The sequence below is a fragment of the Achroia grisella genome, unplaced genomic scaffold (genome assembly GCF_030625045.1).
Source record: "Achroia grisella isolate CSIRO2021 unplaced genomic scaffold, CSIRO_AGI_Agris_v1 utg1419, whole genome shotgun sequence".
NCBI classification, from domain to species: Eukaryota; Metazoa; Arthropoda; class Insecta; order Lepidoptera; family Pyralidae; genus Achroia; species Achroia grisella.
In genome coordinates, this window is record NW_026712630.1 from 695,302 (window position 1) to 714,050 (window position 18,749).

The 18,749-nt window shown below is 36.0% G+C and overlaps 1 protein-coding gene across 1 annotated transcript in view; it reads left to right on the forward strand.

Annotated features, from left to right (window-relative positions):
* LOC131855421 (inaD-like protein) overlaps positions 1-18,749 on the forward strand; it is a 232,420-nt gene that overhangs the window by 96,006 nt on the left and 117,665 nt on the right. Inside the window, exon 18 of the mRNA XM_059206696.1 lies at positions 511-1,970. Within this exon, the coding sequence (XP_059062679.1) occupies positions 511-1,970 (1,460 nt within the window). The remainder of the gene's footprint in view (positions 1-510; positions 1,971-18,749) is intronic.

Consider the following 18,749-nt stretch of genomic DNA (forward strand, 5'->3'; position numbering starts at 1 on the left):
CTGATGGTAAATGGTTACCGTAGTTTACGGACGCCTGATACACCAGGGGTGTCACGTGCGCGTTGCCGACCCTTAAGAAACCTTAATATACCCTTCTTGAAAAACCCCATGCTGTAGTCTCGTGAGAAAACCTTGGCAGGAAGTTCATTCCACAATCTAAGTGTACGCGGGAGGCTTGTTCTTATTTACAAACAAAAACCTAAATATATATAAGTTTTATATAAGTTACTAGCTACCCCTTGCACGGGTGTACATGTATTATACATATAAACCTTCCTCTTAAATCACTCTATCTATTAAAAAAAAAACCGCTTCAAAATCGGTTGTGTAGTTTTAAAGATTCAAGCATACATAGGGACGGACAGACAGCGGCCGCGACTTTGTTTTATACTATGTAATGTCTAATACCCATTCCACAAGCTCTTCATACCTTGGGACTAGATGGCTGAATTGTCTGGGAGTATTATAGTAGTAAGTGACAAAAATGTTAACGATATTTCTTTTTTACAGGAGTGCATCAATTCCCTGGCCTCCGACGATCATACCGGAATGGATTCATTTCACGAATGCCTGCAAGAGTACGGCGAAGGGCTTGAAGTTGTTCAAATATGCCTTGAACCGGAAGAATCTTCATTAAAGGATGAAGAGCTATCTGCATTTGGCGACCTCAGCTTTGAAGACTGTAAAAAGAGTGATAGTATTAAGAACAGAAAAGAGGAAAGGCTAAATGGAGTGTCTGATTTGAAATCATCCGATGTTTCTTTAGATGAGCAAGATGACGATATGACAATAACAGAAGACGATATCCTAAATATGCCAAGAGAATTAAATATTAGAAGTAAATCAGAAGATAGAAATGAAGTAGATGGAAAGAGATCGCTTTCTAAACAGCAGAGTAGGGACTTGTCAACATCAGATGAAATGGTATTCGCTGTTACACCGACGGGACTAGAAAGGATCAGTTACGATAAATATTGGAAAGAATGTGATGAGACCAATATTGAAAAGACTGTTTTAGAAAAAGTAAAGAGCAACGAAAGTTGGAAAGAATGTCTAAATTCCCCTACAGATGAAACCAGCAGCTTTTATGACGCAACTACAAGAATCTCCGTGCAAGAAGAAAACAATTCACTATTGTTTATAGACCACGAGATAGATGGATACGAAACATGTCTCGACGAAGATTCCACGTCAATCAAGTGTACAGTAAAAAACGGTCGTAAAGCCAACGGCGATCATCACATCAAAGACTCGTATAAACACGATAAAATAACTGTTAAAAACAACGACAACGATATAAGTGCCAAAACTGTGGACGCACAGAACACTACTAATACCGTAGATGATGTGACGTCTTACAGTCACCCTTATGTGCAGGAGCATATAATAAAGCAAATGAAATCATTGAGAATAGAGCCGCTCAATATAAACATAAGTAATAATAAACTAAAGAAACGTAGCCCAACAAAACCGTCCAAGAATGAGCGTCGTCAGTGCGTAGAGTATTATAACGATCAAGCGGAGTGCTTGAAGGAGATACGGCAAAGAAAGTTAGAGGAAGAAGAAGAGAGGAGACATAGAGAGGAACAGAAGAAGATCTTAGAGAAGAAAATAGTTAGTATGGAAAAGAAATTGCACTTTAAGAAGCAAGAACCGAGTGAAGAATCGACTGATATAGAAACTAATTATGTGCCGGGTTGCCATAAGTGTTTTTTGGAGAACTATGCATATGCTATAACGAAAGCATATATGGAGGAAGCGAGTGCGTGCAAGTATTGTGAAGTGATTAGGGACATGTTAGAGCCACCTAAGAGTATTCCGGACAGACGAATGTCTGCTCCTGCGCTAGTTAATTTGGACAGTGGTGGTTCAGAGACTGATGATGAGGACTTTTTGCTGGTGCCAGTGGTGAAGGATAGAAGAAAGTCCGCTGGTCCCCTTAAGTTCCTAGTGCCTTCAAGAAGACCGAGGTAAGTTTGATATACCTTAAATTTAAAACATTTACGCCTTTTATCCGAGATGTGTTAGACAGAACATTGTCAACACTCGATGTTGTAATGAACTCAATATTTGACATACCCACAACTTGTGTTATATTTTTTAATCCAAAGTAGCAGGGGATGAGGCTACTGCCATCTAGCGGATTAATTTTTGGTTTGATGAAGCTATTTCCTTCACCGCAGAGTTAATATAAATTAACCCGAAAAGTTTCTTTTATGGTTTCGAGATCTGAACTCAAGGTCTCTTAAACGTAGTTCAGGGTAGTAAACCACTGAGCCAGTACTTTATTCATCTACGAGTATCTAGATGTATTACAAATACAATGTGACTGTGAATGTGTAGGAGTCCAGCCTACCGCCATCTATCGTATTAATTTTGGGTTTCGAAATTTGAACTCAAGATCTTTTAAGAGTAGTTCAGACTTCAAGAGCTCCAACACTGAGCGAGTACTCTCTACTTCTACGAGTATCTTGATATATTTTGAATTCAACATTTATTCTATTCTATTCTATTCTATTCTTCATCTAGGAGTATCTTTGCAAGTGCGCCGCCTTACTATCTCTGATCAACGTGACGGTTGACTGGTAGAAAATGCCATCAGGCATTAAGTCCGCCATGTTTACATTTTTGTGTACAAAAGAATAAATAAATATATATCTTGGTATATTTTGAATTCAACGTGACAGGAGTTCAGCCTACCGCCATCTATGGGATAATTTTTGATTAGATGTCGCTATCTCCTTGAGTGGAGAGTTAGAAATATAATATAAACAAAGTTTTCTTTTTGGTTTCGAGATTTGAACTCACGATATCTAAGGCAAATTTCAGGGTAGTAAACCACTGAGTCAGTATGCTCGTTATGTACGCGTATCTATCTGAATTTGCAATATTTATATTGATGATAAACAAATTATAAAACTGTCTCCAAAGCTGAAAGCGTCTTAATAAAACTATGCTGTTGATAATTATATACAAAAAAGTGTTTGTGTGTATGTCATAAAAATGGCACGTGTTCTTTTTATGATACAAATAATCTATACATATAAATAAAATTAGAGTGTCTGTTTGTAATATTGAAGTAACCGTTTTTTACTACATGTATATGAATATAAATACGGTACATATACCAAAATAGCATTTTTTACAATTTTTATCTGTCTGTCTGTTTGTTCCGGCTAATCTCTGAAATGGCTGGACTGATTTTGACAGGACTTTCTTTGGCAGGTAGCTGATGTAATAGGGAGTAACTTAGGCTACTTTTATTTTGGAAAAATAAAGTTACATTCCACGCGGACGAAGGACGGACGTACAGCTAGTTTATACATATATGTAATTTATACACTGTAGATCCGACATCCAATTGGCACTCTCTCAAATTTCAACTATAATTATTTTATTGCTTTTCTTAACAATTAGTTTAGTGTAAAGATTTATGTTTATAACTAGCTTTTGCCCGCGAGTTCGCTCGCGTTAAGAAGTATTATTATTATATATAGTTTTTGCGGCACAGTACTTTCATACGAATTTTCATCACCTATTTTATCCCCTTAGGGGTGGAATTTATCAAAATCCTTTCTTAGAGGATGCCTACGTTATAGTAGCTTTATGCGTGCAAAGTCTCAGCCTGGTCGGATTAAAATTGACAAAGTTTCATACAAACTTTCATCCCCTTGGGGGTAGAATTAATCAAAATCCTTTCTTAGCGGATGCCTACGTCATAACATCTACCTGCATGCCAAATTTCAGCCCGATCCGTCCATTGGTTTGGGCTGTGCGTTGATAGATCACTATGTCAGTCACTTTTGAGTTATATTTATTTAGATTGAAATAGATATTTTTTGTCGTGTGGCAAAATCTTCACAAGACCTATCCATCGTTAGAGGTTTCTTCGGACTACTCTAATGCTGTTGCCGCAGCTGGGCCTAACCTGTTAACCGAGGAATTCAATGTTCTATAATTTAAGTTAATTATAGTCGAAATTAGAACACTAGGCGACTACGTGGCTCCACCTGGAAATCATCGTGATATATTCCAGATGAATTTGTCACGATGGGCTAACTGACCTGACCGCATTCTCATCTTATCATCGTCCACTGGTGCCACAGCGTAATCCGTTAGCGCAGGTGCACTATTTCGTTAACATATACAAAAAAAAACAATAGGTAATATAGCCCAAGAGCCCACGACGGCCAGACATACATCATATTATAGGTAGGATAAGGAGCCAAGAAAACTGTCTGGCAATTTAGGAAACTCAGTTTAATAGTTCTCTCAATAATATATATAAAGTTCAGCTTTATTAAAATGACGTAAGTTTATTTATAAAATAGTATAGTTTAGGGGGGTCCGGTGGGGGGTTGGAATCACACTAAGTGTCTGGCAATGAACAGAGCAAGTTATAATACTGTTACGAGCAATATGTGAAAAAATGGGGCATCTTAAAATAACGAATTTGATATGAAATTGTATACAACGTTGTTACCCAATATACGGTTTCAATGAGTCTGGTAGGATAAGGAACCAAGAAAACTAGACAGTTTAATTTCTCTCAATAATATATATGGTTCCTTTATTAAAATGACGTAAGTTTATTACTCAAACAGTCTCGTGTTCGGGGGGTCCGGCGGGGGGTTGGAACCACACTAAGTGTCTGGCAATGAGCAACGCAAGTTATAATAATGCTGCGAACAATATATGAAAATATGGAGTTTCTTAGAATAACGAATTTGATATGAAATTTTTTACACCTTTGTTACCTGTTACCTGCCAAAGGAACCACGATCCAGGTTTCATGTTTGGGGATCGTTCTTACCTGTGTTGGGGACACACATACAAGAACTTTCACGTTTACTAAAATGACGTATGTCTGGCAGTCGTAGGCTCTTGCTCTATTACTAATTATTACTAAAATAAAAAGATACTTTCATGCTCACAACGAATGCATTAGCAAAAGATTTCCTACGTACGTATGAAATGTACGTTAATGCGATGAAACCATACAAATAAGGACGAGCTTATGTCTATCTATTTATCTTTTGCTAATCAATAATGAACTTTAAACACTGGTTTTAAAGTTGAAAGTGTCACTAATACTTGGTTTGTATTTTTATAAACTGAATTCGACCTTATTGTTTATGGAATTAGAATCATAACGTCTTTTGATTGGATAACATTATAAATGGTTATTGTGATGTTATCAAATTTGGAATCTATTTTTACTGCAATTAAGTAAGTTTTCCAATAAATTTAAAAATTACAGAATTACACCTTATTGCCTATGGAATTAGAAACATAACATTTGATTAGGAAGGTATTAAGAGGTAATGTGTCACAATTAAATTTGGAATCTATGTATTATGCATTTAAGTATAAATTTCAGTGAATTTGTAATGAGTTAAGAAACCAAGTTATAATATAATTTAATATAACTTCTCAAGTTCAAGTTGGAAGGAGTTCATTGTTACACGATATGTGGCATATCATCTATACTTAATAATATTATAAAATTGAAGAGTTTGTTTGTTTGCACGCGATAATCTCGGGAACTACTGGTTTGAATTGGAAAATTCTTTTTGTGTTGGATAGTGCATTTCTCGAGGAAGGCTTTAAGCTATATAACATTACGCTACGACCAATAGGAGCGGAGCATCAGTGAAAAATGTTGCAAAAACAGGGAAAATTATTGCATGCGCTAAGTAAACGGTTCTAGTTACCCAAAAAATATGAAATGATTTTGATAACCACGCGAACGAAGTCGCGGACACAGCTAGTATAAAATAAAGTCGCTGTCGCTGTCTGTCCCTATGTATGCTTAAATCTTTAAAACTACGCAACGGATTTTGAAGCGTTTTTTTTTAATAAATCGAGTGATTCAAGAGAAAGGTTTATATATATAATACATATAGACCCGTGCGAAGCCGGGGCAAGTAACTAGTTATTACATAGTATAAAACAAAGTCCCTATCGCTGTCTGTCACTATGTATGCTTAAATCTTTAAAACTACGCAACGGATTTTGAAGCCTTTGTTAATAGATGGAGTGATTCAAGAGGAAGGTACACGGTCGAGTAGTTAGTTATAGATAAAACATATGTAATGTTAGTTAGTCCACAACATAACAATACAACAAATATATAAGTAAATATCTGAAACCTCATTCAGCTAAGTGGCTGCTTGTAATGCGATTGGTTGAATCCCGCGGGACTGGACGTTTTATGGGCACTTTATTGAACTACAATAACTGGCGTGGCCAATTATGTATGCTGTATACAGCTCGTTTCAATTAACTATATAACTCCGTAATGTATTGATTATCTGCAACATTATTATCCATGTCATTTGACGGCCCCGGTGGTCTAGCGGTTAGTTTACCACTACTGCTAATGGTCGCGGGTTCGATTCCTCGGTACAAACGTTTGTATTCATGAGTATGATTGTTTGTATCAGTTTGGGTGTTTTCTATGTATTTACTACAAAAGAAATCTATGTATTTGTATCAGTTGTCTAGTGCGCAAACACAAGCTTTAGCTAGCTTAACTTGGGACTAGATGGCGCTGTGTGAATTGTACTGATATTAATATTGCTATTATTATTTTAGCATTGCTTTAAAAAAAGGTAGAATTTTTAAAAGTCAAAATTCAAAATAGTTTTTTTCATGTATCTATGAATTACTGACTCAATGACTCACTCTTATGATATGTCAAATCTACCGTCAGTTCAGAATGATTTCTAGATGAGAAGAACTGACATGAAACTCAGCTCGTATTCTTTTCAAATAAATGTTGTACATGTTTACAATAATATAGTGTCATTTAAATTAAAATTTGGGAGAATAGAGTGACCACCAGCATATGCTATTGCAAAAAACAAAAAATCTAATCATCGCAACCTGAACAGACCAGCCCCGTTCACGAGTATGACGGATGGGCTATTTATTGGGTTGTTTGGGCTATTGTCAGATGTTTATAGCACCTGTAGCACTGCGACCTACATAGATCTATTGTGCTCGCCCTTTTTCAAAGTTCGCTACCTAGACCCGTCAGGGACAAGAATTGAAGGATATTCTTAGGAGCGATGGTTTTTATCTCCTCAGGAATGAGAGTAAACTTTCCAAAGGAGATATTTCGTTTATGCATGAGTGGGCTACAACCACATAGGATGTGTAGTGGTGTTTCTTTTCAGTTTGGCAGAATCTGCAGATTTTTGTCGTGCATAGGCCTAGTTTAGCCATGTGTTTGTTCAACTTGCAGTGTCCTGTGAGGGCCCTAGTCATCATGCATATGTTGTTTTTACTCAATAGCAGTAGTCTATTGAAGTATTTGTTCGAGTAGCCCGATATTAGGGCTTTTGAATGTGTTAATCCGGGCATTTCTTGCCAGTGATTCAGTGCTTCTCGTTTGGTTATTAATTTGAGATGTCCCAGTTTTAGGCAACGAGGCACACCACAGAAGGGTTCGGGCCCAGTGTGTGCTTCTGTTTGTCACGATGTGCTAACTGACTTGACCTTATGCTCATCTTCTCATCCTCCACTGGTGCCCCGCCAGATCCAAATGATGTAAAATAGAATAGAATAGAATAGAAAATCATTTATTCAAATAAACTTACATTGAGCACTTTTGAATAGTCATCATTCAGAATGCTGTCTCATCACAAGAAGAAGGAGCAAGAAACTTGCGTGTTGCTCTTTTAAATAATTTGATTATTACTTTACATTTTTAAGTTTAAGTGTGTGAATACAAACCACCAATTAGCACTAATTCAATTAAATACTCAAATAGAAAAATATTAAATTCTAGCTTTTGCACGCGGCTTCGCTCGCGTTAATTTATCCCCTTAAGGGTGGAATTTATCAAAATCCTTTCTTAGAGGATGCCTACGTCATAGTAGCTTTATGCATGCAAAGTCTCAGCCCGATCGGTTTGAAATTGACAAACTTTCATCCCCTATTTTATGCCCTTGGGGGTAGAATTAATCAAAATCTTTTCTTATCGGATGCCTACGTCATAATATCTACCTGCATGCCAAATTTCAGCCCAATCCGTCCAGTAGTTTGGGCTGTACGTTGATAGATCACTATGTCAGTCACCTTTGTGTTATATAGTTCTTTGCGATAGCATATCCTGGTGGTCACTCTATTCTCCCAAATTTGAATTTTAATGACCATGTTCCACTATTATTTGAAAAAAATACGAGCTGAGTTTCTTGTCAGTTCTTCTCATCTCGATATCATTCCGAACTGACGGTACATTTGACATATCATAAGTCTGTAATAGACCTACATGAATAAAGATATTTTGAATTTTGAATTTGTATATATTTAGATAGAACCAACTGGTTAAACAATTAATAAGAGGAAATCAGTCATAGTGATTAGAGCAGACCAGTCCCTACAAGCACAGATAACATAATATGAAAGAGTTTTTGAGTTATGAGGGGGTCAAAAGTGGCTCCAAATGGTTCGTGTAAATATACACACGGTGCTGCTCTCCAGTTCTCTTACTTGAAACTCGGCTTGACACGCTACCGCGTGTCTAGATTACGTACTACAAGTAAGAATTCTTGATTCATGTCTACTTTATTTTACAATTGATGTTATTGTGTGCACAATGCACTTTAAATAAGGATGCGTTTAGTTTCTTAGAGTATCGATAACTATTACTGTGTACATAATAAATAATAGTAATATATACATATAAATAAAATTGGAGTGTCTGTTTGTAATATTGAAATAACCATTTTTTACTTTATGCATATAAATATAAATACGGTACATACACCAAAATATCATTTTTTTACATTTTTAACTATCTATCTGTCTGTTTGTTCCGGCTAATCTCTGAAATGGGTGGACCGATTTTGACGAGACTTTTTTTGGCAGGTAACTGATGTAATATGGAGTAACTTAAGCTATTTTTTTTTTAGAAAATAAAGTTAAATTCCACGCGGACTTAGTCGTGGGAACAGCTAGTAATAAATAAAGATCAGGACAATTCACACAGCGCCATCTAGTCCTAAGCTAAGCAAAGCCTGTGTTATGGGTACTAGACAACTGATATGAATACTTAGCTACATCTTTTATGATAATACATATATAAAACACCAGTACCGATACAAACAATCAGAGTTAATACAAATATTTACCGTGCGAAGAATCGAACCAACTACAGAATACAATTGGAAGTGAAGCGGTGTGGGTGTTGGCCAAACCGCTAAGCACCAAAGCCGTCATAATTAAATGAGTGGAGAAATTTTTGAAAACAATCCGCACTGCCCCCGTCCACGGCTTATGGGGGATTAAAGAAAATAGTGTAGTAGTCATGTTAACATAATATATCGATATGAAAATAGAATATTAATATTTTAATACGTTGAGCAAAAGTTTTGAAATTTTTTAAATCCGCGAAATTTTTGTAAAAATTTTTTATTAAATTATTTTTTACGAAAATTTCGCGGTTGGGAGAGTATCTAATTTCGCACATGTTTACTAATATTACCTATAATAATAATAATCTTAGGACAATTCACACAGCGCCATCTAGACCCAAGTTAAGCTAGCTAAAGCTTGTATTATGGGTACTAGATAACTGATATATATACTCAGATATTTCTTTTTGTAAATACATACATATCATACATAGAAAACACCCAGACCGATACAAACAATCATGCTCATGAATATAAGGTTGTGCCGTGCGAGGAATCGAACCCGCGAACATCGGTCGTAAAGCAGTGTGCTAGACCGCTAGACCACCGAGGTCGTCGATTAATAATAGTTATTTTGAATAAGCTTGCTTTAATTATATTAATTAATTAATTATAACACCTAATAGAATTAAAGACTAGAGACTTTTCCTTTAAATAAATGATTTATTACGTGCGCCACCTACTCTGTTCTTAATTTTATTTCTCTATCCATCCAATGGTAGTCTGGAAGAGATAGCTTAGCGATAAGACCGCCTTTTGCATCAGTTTATGTAAAAAAAAATTGTTATGTAATTGGTGCAATCTAAATATATATAACTTAAAGGTGACTGACATAGTGATCTATCAACGCACAGCCCAAACCACTGGACGGATCGGGCTGAAATTTGGCATTCAGGTAGATGTTATGACGTAGGCATCCGCTAAGAAAGGATTTTGATTAATTCTACCCCCAAGTAGATAAAATACGGGATGAAAGTTTGTATGAACTTTGCCAATTTTAAACCGATCGCGCTGAGACTTTGCATGCATAAAGCTATTCTGACGAAGGCATTCCCTAAGAAAGGATTTTGATATATTCCACCCCTAAGGGGATAAATTAACGCGAACGAAAAGCTAGTAAAGAATATAATTAAAAAATATCGATAATTCTTGCAACATTGATGTGCACATCACTACTGAACTGCTAATACCCGTAATTGAATTATGGTCTCCGGCCATCACTGCTCCATTACGGATTGCCAGGCCGCACTCGGCCAACGTTTACCGTTTACCGGTTATTTCAGTGACTACCGGTAAATTAGTGTTGTACCGAAGGATATGTAGCCGTGACTACGCCCGAAAATAGTTTTTGTTACTGGTAAGCGATAGAATTGGTTTTCTGATTGTTAGTAGTATGATTGTTAGTAATTCGGCTAGTGGCCTCGTTAGCAATGGAGTTACCATGTCAGGTCGACCTCCACGCGGTAAACCATTGTGTTAAATTCGTTCCTACGGACTACTGACCAGAATGCTCGTCCTGTCTTCCATTCACTAAACAGGTGCACCATCATCATATCTATACATATAAATAAAATTGGAGTGTCTGTTTGTAATATTGAAGTAACCATTTTTTACTATATGTGTATGAATATAAATACGGTGCATACACCAAAATAACATTATTTACAAATTTTGTCTGTCTGTCTGTCTGTCTGTTCCGGCTAATCTCTGAAATGGCTGGACCGATTTTGAGGGGACTTTTTTTGGCATGTAGCTGATTTCATAGACTCCTTATTACATTTTATTTTAGAAAAAAAAGTCCCGTCGATTCCGGTCGGACGAAGTCGCAGATTACCCGCAACAAATAGACCGAAATGTGTGTACATTAAATTGATTAAATATATTTAGCCGGGGCGGATAGCTAAATTTATATAAAGGAAAAACGGTTATTACAATATTGTCCGCGTGGATTTTATTTATATTACTAAAATAATAATTTTAATAATAATAAATGTAGCCAAAGATCACACATCATCTACACCCAAAAAAAGCTATCAAAATCGGTCTAGACAACTGATATAAATACATAGATATTTTTTTTGTAAATACAACATTATATAGAACGACAGACAGACAAAAATGATAAAAAATGTTATATTGGTATATGTACCGTATTTATTTACAAGTAGTAAAAAACGGTTATTACAATATTACAAACAGACACTCCAATTTTATTTATATGTATAGATGTATATTAAATTGTAAATATATTTAATAAATTCCCGCGCCTAACAACTTCCAGGTGAAATGAGGCGAAGCGTAAATGGGATGTTGCATTTTTACACATAATTAAACAAAGGAACTGTTTGATCTGAATTATAACCATACGACGAGACTGGTGATCCGATTTCACGCTCAATCGAGCTCACTGCTGCATATTGTGTGCATCGTCTTTTATAACTGAACTAGCCGTGTTTAGCGGTTACATCTGCAATCTAATTATAATGAAATGGCGGTACATCATTCAGTTTTAAAGTGTATTGTTTCATATTACTATAAGTATAATTTTGTAAGTAGGTCGTTGACGACCTCGGTGGTCTAGCGGTCTGGCACACCGCTTTACGTCCGATGGTCGCAGGTTCGATTCCTAGCACGGCACAAACATTTGTATTGATGAGTATGATTGCTTGTATCGGGCTGGGTGTTTTCTATATATAATATGTATGTATTTACAAAAATATATCTATGTATATGTATCAGTTGTCTAGTACCCATAACACAAGCTTTAGCTAGCTTAACTTGGGTCTAGATGGCGCTGTGTGAATTGTCCTGAGATTTTTTTTCTCAGCTTTTGCTGGTTTTCTCCACACTTACGGGCCGAAACTATTATTATTATTATTACTCATTTTTAGTTATTTCTACTTTAAATTACGCTATGTAAATCATTCCGAGCAGCCAGAAACATTGGTAATCAACGTCTATGTGACAGACTCGACCCATTGGCTTTGCGGCGAGATATTGCATCTCTGTGTATTTTCTACCGCATATATCACGGGGAGTGTTCTGAGGAATTGTTCGGATTAATACCAGCTGCTGAGTTTCACCACCGGACCACCAGAAACTAAAATACCATCCTGATCATCTGGATGAATGGCGGTCCTCCACAGTGCGGTTTTCTAGAAACTTTTTGCCACGCACAACCACATTGTGGAATCACCTTCCAGCAATGGTATTTCCGATACGATATTGAAACCTTCAAGAAAAGAGCTTATTCCTTTTTAAAAGGCCGACAACGTACTTGCAATTCCCCTGGTGTTGCGGGTGCTCATGGGCGGCGGTAATCACTTACCATTAGGTGAGCCGCATGCTCGTTTGTCACCTGTGTTATAAAAAAAAACAATTAAACTAAAATTCCTGATATCTGACTATTTCCAGTATTATGCTGGTCCAAACGTTTTTTAATGTGTAAATTAATTCTTATGTTATTACTGTATGTCAAAAATGTCAAAAATGTATGAAATGTCTTTAAGATCATAAGATATGTTCAAGCGTCTGAATGTCCCGAAATTTATTAAAATAAACTAGTTGTACCTGCGACGAATTCATTTTGCTTTCAGCCAGAACTGAACTCAACACGATGGCTGTAAGTCGTGCTAGTGAACCACTCAGCTCTCAAAATTAATTGCAATATTTACTTTTGCAATAGCATATGCTGGTCACTCTATTGTCCCAAATTTGAATTTAAAAATGAATCTGTATTATTATAAACATGTACAACATTTATAAGAAATGAATACGAGCTGAATTCTTGTCAGTCCTCATCTCGAAATCATTCCGAACTGACGGTAGATTTGACATATCATAAGAGTCTGTAATAGACCTACATGAATAAAGATATTCTGAATTTGAATTTGAATTTGTAAACATTATAACATTTATTTGAAAAGAATACGAGCTGAGTTTCTTGTCAGTTCTTCTCGTCTCGAAATCATTCCCAACTTACAGTAGATTTGACATATCGTAAGAGTCTGTAATAGAGTAAAGATATTTTGAATTCTGAAATTTTAAATTTTGTAAATTATTCATTTCCTGAATAAAACACAATTAAATTAGAAACAATTTGCCAATATTAGTACTTACCGTAATAGTAAATTGTTTTCGTTTTCACACGTTGTTTGCACCCAATATACATGCGCTAAATGTTTGATACGGTAGATTTGATTCCATATCATACTGTATTAACTAAATTAAATACCAACATACATACATACAATTGAATGGCTGAAATTTTAAATTTTGTAAATTATTCATTCGCTCGCACATTTGTATAAAATGTTACATTTAAATTAGTAATAAATATACAGAGTTCTATATATGGTCAGTTTAGCACACCGCTTTACTATCCGATGGTTTTCGATTCCTCGCACGGTACAACTATTTGTATGCATGAGTATGATTGTTTGTACTGGGTGTTTTCTATGTATAATATGTATTTATTTATATCAGTTGAGTAATAACAAAGCTCTGCTCATTTGGGACTAGACTGTGTGTATTGCTGATGGTGTGAAATACCAACAGTTATTATTATTACAACAATCGACGGCCTCGCGACGTTGTCTGCATATTTGAAATAAAACTTAGTTTATATCTGTCGTCGTGGAACGAAATTTTGTTCGAAAATGGAATTCAACCTGCGACTTTTATTTATTTATTTTTATTTTGCATTTATTATGCAATTTTATTTATATATAGATGTATAGATATATTCGGTGGTCAGTTTAGCACAGCGGTTTACGATTGATGGTCGCGGGTTCGATTCCTCGCACGGCACAAACATTTGTATTCATGAGTATGATTGTTTGTATCGGTCGGGTGTTTTCTATGTATAATATGTAGTATTTACAAAAAAATATCTATGTATATGTATCAGTTATCTAGTACCCATAACACAAGCTTTAGCTAGCTTAACTTGGGTCTAGATGGCTCTGTGTGGATTGTCCTGAGACTATTATAGATGTATAGATTATATATCTTATTGCAATACATATAAGCATTGAGTATTTAATTTATCTGATGACGGATTTTCCTTTCATTGAACTTGTATCTACGTGGAATATTTTCTCACGTCGCTAGTTTTTTATCGTTGCAAATCATTATCCGGATTGAATTTATAATGAATACGTAACAAAACAGGTTTAAGAATAAGTGAACATAATTACCACAAAACGAGTTCAGATGAAGGTAATTATTTACATCTAAAAATATTTTTTTTTTATTTTTTTATTTATAACTAGCTACTAGCCCCGGCTGCGCACAGGTAGACATGTATTATATATATATATATATATATATAGACTTGATTTGGCGATTTCCTTTGAAGTGGCGATCCCTAAGGAATGGTGCAATAGTTCACTAGTGCCCATTTTTAAGAATAAGGGTGATGTACAGGATTGTAATAATTATCGAGGAATAAAGCTCATGTCTCACAGTATGAAAGTATGGGAGAAAGTGATAGAGAAGCGATTGCGTGATGAGACTAGTATCACCCAAAACCATTTGGTATGCCAGGCCGAAGTACCACAGATGCCATATTTGCACTGCGCCAGCTGTGTGAAAAATACAGACGTGCTCACAAGAACTTGCACATGGTGTTTGTGGACCTGGAAAAGGCGTACGATAAAGTACCCCGACCAGTTTTGTGGTACTGAAAGATAGACGAGTACCAGTGAAGTATGTAGTTGATTCGTGCTATGTACAGTCAACCTCGTACATACGTTCGGTCGGCCGCGGGAAATACCAGCGAGTTCAGTGTGGCTGTAGGCTTGCATCAGGGGTCGGCTTTAAGCCCGTACCTCTTTTTGTTGATAATGGATGCCTTGACGTCGGAGATACAAGAAGATTACCCTGGTGCATGCTATTTGCAGATTATATATCTCGTTGGTGAGGAGGGATTGAGATACAGATAGATTGGCGATATGGCAGCAAAAGCTGGAAAGTGGTGGCTTAAAGATAAGTAATTCCAAAACGGAATACATGATTTGCGACTTTGGCGGTCTTTCTGGCTCTGCAGCCATATCACTAAATGGAGTTCCATTACCGATCTGCTCCGATTTCCGGTATTTAGGTTTCCTCCAAAGCAATGGCGAATTAGACCGAACCATAAAGCAAAGGATTAACTCAGGTTGGATGAAGTGGCCATGATCCGGCCTGCTATTTTGAATAGATCAGAGTGCTGGCCCGTAAAGGCGACGGATGAGAGACGACTGCATGCAACTGAAATGCGAATGTTGAGATGGATGTGTGGTGTGACAAGGATAGACAAGATAAAGAATGAATACATCAGAGGAAGTATGAAAGTGGCACCGATGTCAGAGAAGTTAAAGAGTAATCGTCTATCGTGGTATGGGCATGTAATGCGTAGGAATGAAGATCATATCCTAAGGACGGTGTTACATATGAATGTGGATGGTTATAAGGGTAGAGGAAGACCGAAAAAGAGATGGATGGACTGTGTGAAAGATGATATGGTGAGAAAGGGAGTAAATAACGGAATGACTGCGAACAGAGATGAATGGAAGAGAAAAACATATTACGCCGACCCCAAATAAATGGGATAAGGAAGAAGCAGATGATGATGATGATGATAGACCTTCCTCTTGAATCGCTCTATCTATTAAAAAAACAGCTTCAAAATCCGTTCCGTAGTTTTAAAGTTTTAAGCATACATAGGGACGGAGAGACAGCGACAGCGACTTTGTTTTATACATCTACACATATAAATAAAATTGGAGTGTCTGTTTGTAATATTGAAATAACTGTTTTTACTACATGCATATGAATATAAATACGGTACATACACCAAAATAACATTTTTTACAATTTTTCTCTGTCTGTCTGTTTGTTCCGGCTAATCTCTGAAATGGCTGGACCGATTTTGACGGAGCTTTTTTTGGCACATAGCTGATGTAATTAGGAGTAACTATGGCTACTTTTATTTTAGAAAAATTAAATTAAATTCCACGCAGACGAAGTCGAGGGAACAGATAGTAGTCAATATAATTCAACCCAATAGCTATATGATATAGACTAGCTGTGCTCGCCCCTAACAACCCTTTTTTTACATTCAAAAGTAGCCTATGTCCTTTCTCAGGGTCTAGACTATTTGTGTACAAAATTTAATCTAAATAAGTTCAGTAGTTTAGGCGTGAAAGCGTGACAGACAGAGTAACTTTCGCATTTATAATATTAGTAAGGGTTGCAAATCAATTAATGCGATGTAGTTCATCACAATAGACGGGGGATGTTTGTGTGGAGGCGTGGTCAACCCACCATGACACTGGTCACCGACATATTGCTCAGTCTACCATCAACAGTGCATTGTACAGTTTTAATTGAAATAGAAATAATCTTCATTCAAATAAACTCAATACAAGCACTTTTGAATAGTCATATTTTGATTCTACCACTCATTCGGAATGCAGAATTATAACAAGAAGAATGAGCAAGAAACTTGTGTGTTGCTCTTTTGAATAGATGTTTTTTGATTCTATATTAAACTGCTAGAATCTACGCTAAATCTGACAGAGAGGCAGTTCAAATTTTATATTAAACAAATGTTATGTAAAAAAGCCTATTATAGGATAGATGAATTTATAGATGATAGCAATATCTAGTAAGAATAAGTTTATTTGCGGACAACGTTATAATTTGTTTTTCATACTGCTTTCTTGATATATGATAGCGTAGCGATTTTTGTATTGATTGCCGCATGCATCCTCATGTAAAGTGCGAATACTGTAACTACCATATAGTAATTTTTTTAGCTGTGACTGAGTAGTCATGCTCACTAAAATGTCCAGACATGTGGCGGCGTGGTGGGCCGGGTCATTGGGCTCCCTAAAATATGAGCGCAGTGTTGGTTGGCTCATCCGTCATACTCGTGAACGAGTGCTGCTTGTAGGGACTGGTCTGCTCTTATCACTACGACTGATTTAATCTTATTGTATAAAAATATATAATATGATTGACCCTAATAAATTAGTGCTGGTTGGTAGTTTGTATTCACACGTTTCGACTTGTAAATGTAAACTTACAAGGATTGTTTAAAAGAGCAACACACAAGTTTCTTGCTCATTCTTCTTGTGATGAGACAGCTTTCCGAATAAGCGGTAATCCCAGTGCTTCAATGTGAGCACTAGGATTGCTTATGTGTTATGAAACTTAATTTAAACACTTTTGAATAGTCATAACATAGTGACAGCGACTTTGTTTTATACATCTATACATATAAATAGAATTGGAGTGTCTGTTTGTAATATTGAAATAACTGTTTTTTACTACATGCATATGAATATAAATACGGTACATACACCGAAATAACATTTTTTACAATTTTTCACAGTCTGTCTGTTTGTTCAGGCTATTTATCTCTGAAATGGCTAGACCGATTTTGACGGGACTTTTTTTGGCAGGTAGCTGATGTAATAAGGAGTAACTTAGGCTACTTTTATTTTAGAAATATTATTTTATTTTAGAAAAAATAAAGTTAAAATGGACGCAGTCGCGGGTACAGCTAGTAAATTAATATAATTGTGGGTAGTGTTGCATAGGAAAACGCTGCGTATGTTCTACTAACCCATTTACGATGTTCAAAGTTGTATCCGTTTAGGAAAGCTTTTAAATTGATTATATCACTTTAATTTGATAATTAATGAAACTGTAACGACAAAGTTGCTGTTACTAAGTATTGTTTAGAAAAAGTCAATGGGTCTTTTATGGGAATTAATAATAAAAAGTACAATAAGATAATAATAATAATAATCTCAGGACAATTCACACAGCGCCATCTAGACCCAAGTTAACCTAGCTAAAGCTTGTGTTATGGGTACTAGATAACTGATACGAGTACATAGATTTTTTTTTTGTAAATACATACATATTATACATAGAAAACACCCAGACCGATACAAACAATCATACTCATGAATACAAATGTTTGTGCCGTACGAGGAATCAAACCTGCGACAACTGATACGAGTACATAGATATATTTTTTTTGTAAATAGATACATATTATACATAGAAAACACCCAGACCGATACAAACAATCATACTCATGAATACAAATGTTTGTGACGTGCGAGGAATCGAACCTAAGACCAGTAAAGCGGTGTGCTAGACCGCTAGACCACCGAGATCGTCAAAGATACTGAGGGATACACTAGAGCAGAGGTTCCCAAACTTTTTTGTGTCGTAGACCCCTTGCCATATTTTTCGGTTTTGGGCAGACCCCCCATTCTTACCTGATATTGATTTTTTGTAAATTTCTAACTGTAGTAAAGTTTTGTGTTAAAAACATAAAGGAAAAAGCGTCATCCATTATTCTTTTGCCGTTCATTTCAGTTAAGTCATTCCAGAGTTTGATTGCCTGAATCAAACTCTGGAATGACTTACCTATTGATATCAAGACCGCCACGAGTAAAATTTCGTTCAAACAGAAATTGCGGGAACATTATTTAAATTTGTAACTTTTTTTACTGTCTTTCTACCTTTTACACATCTTTCTGT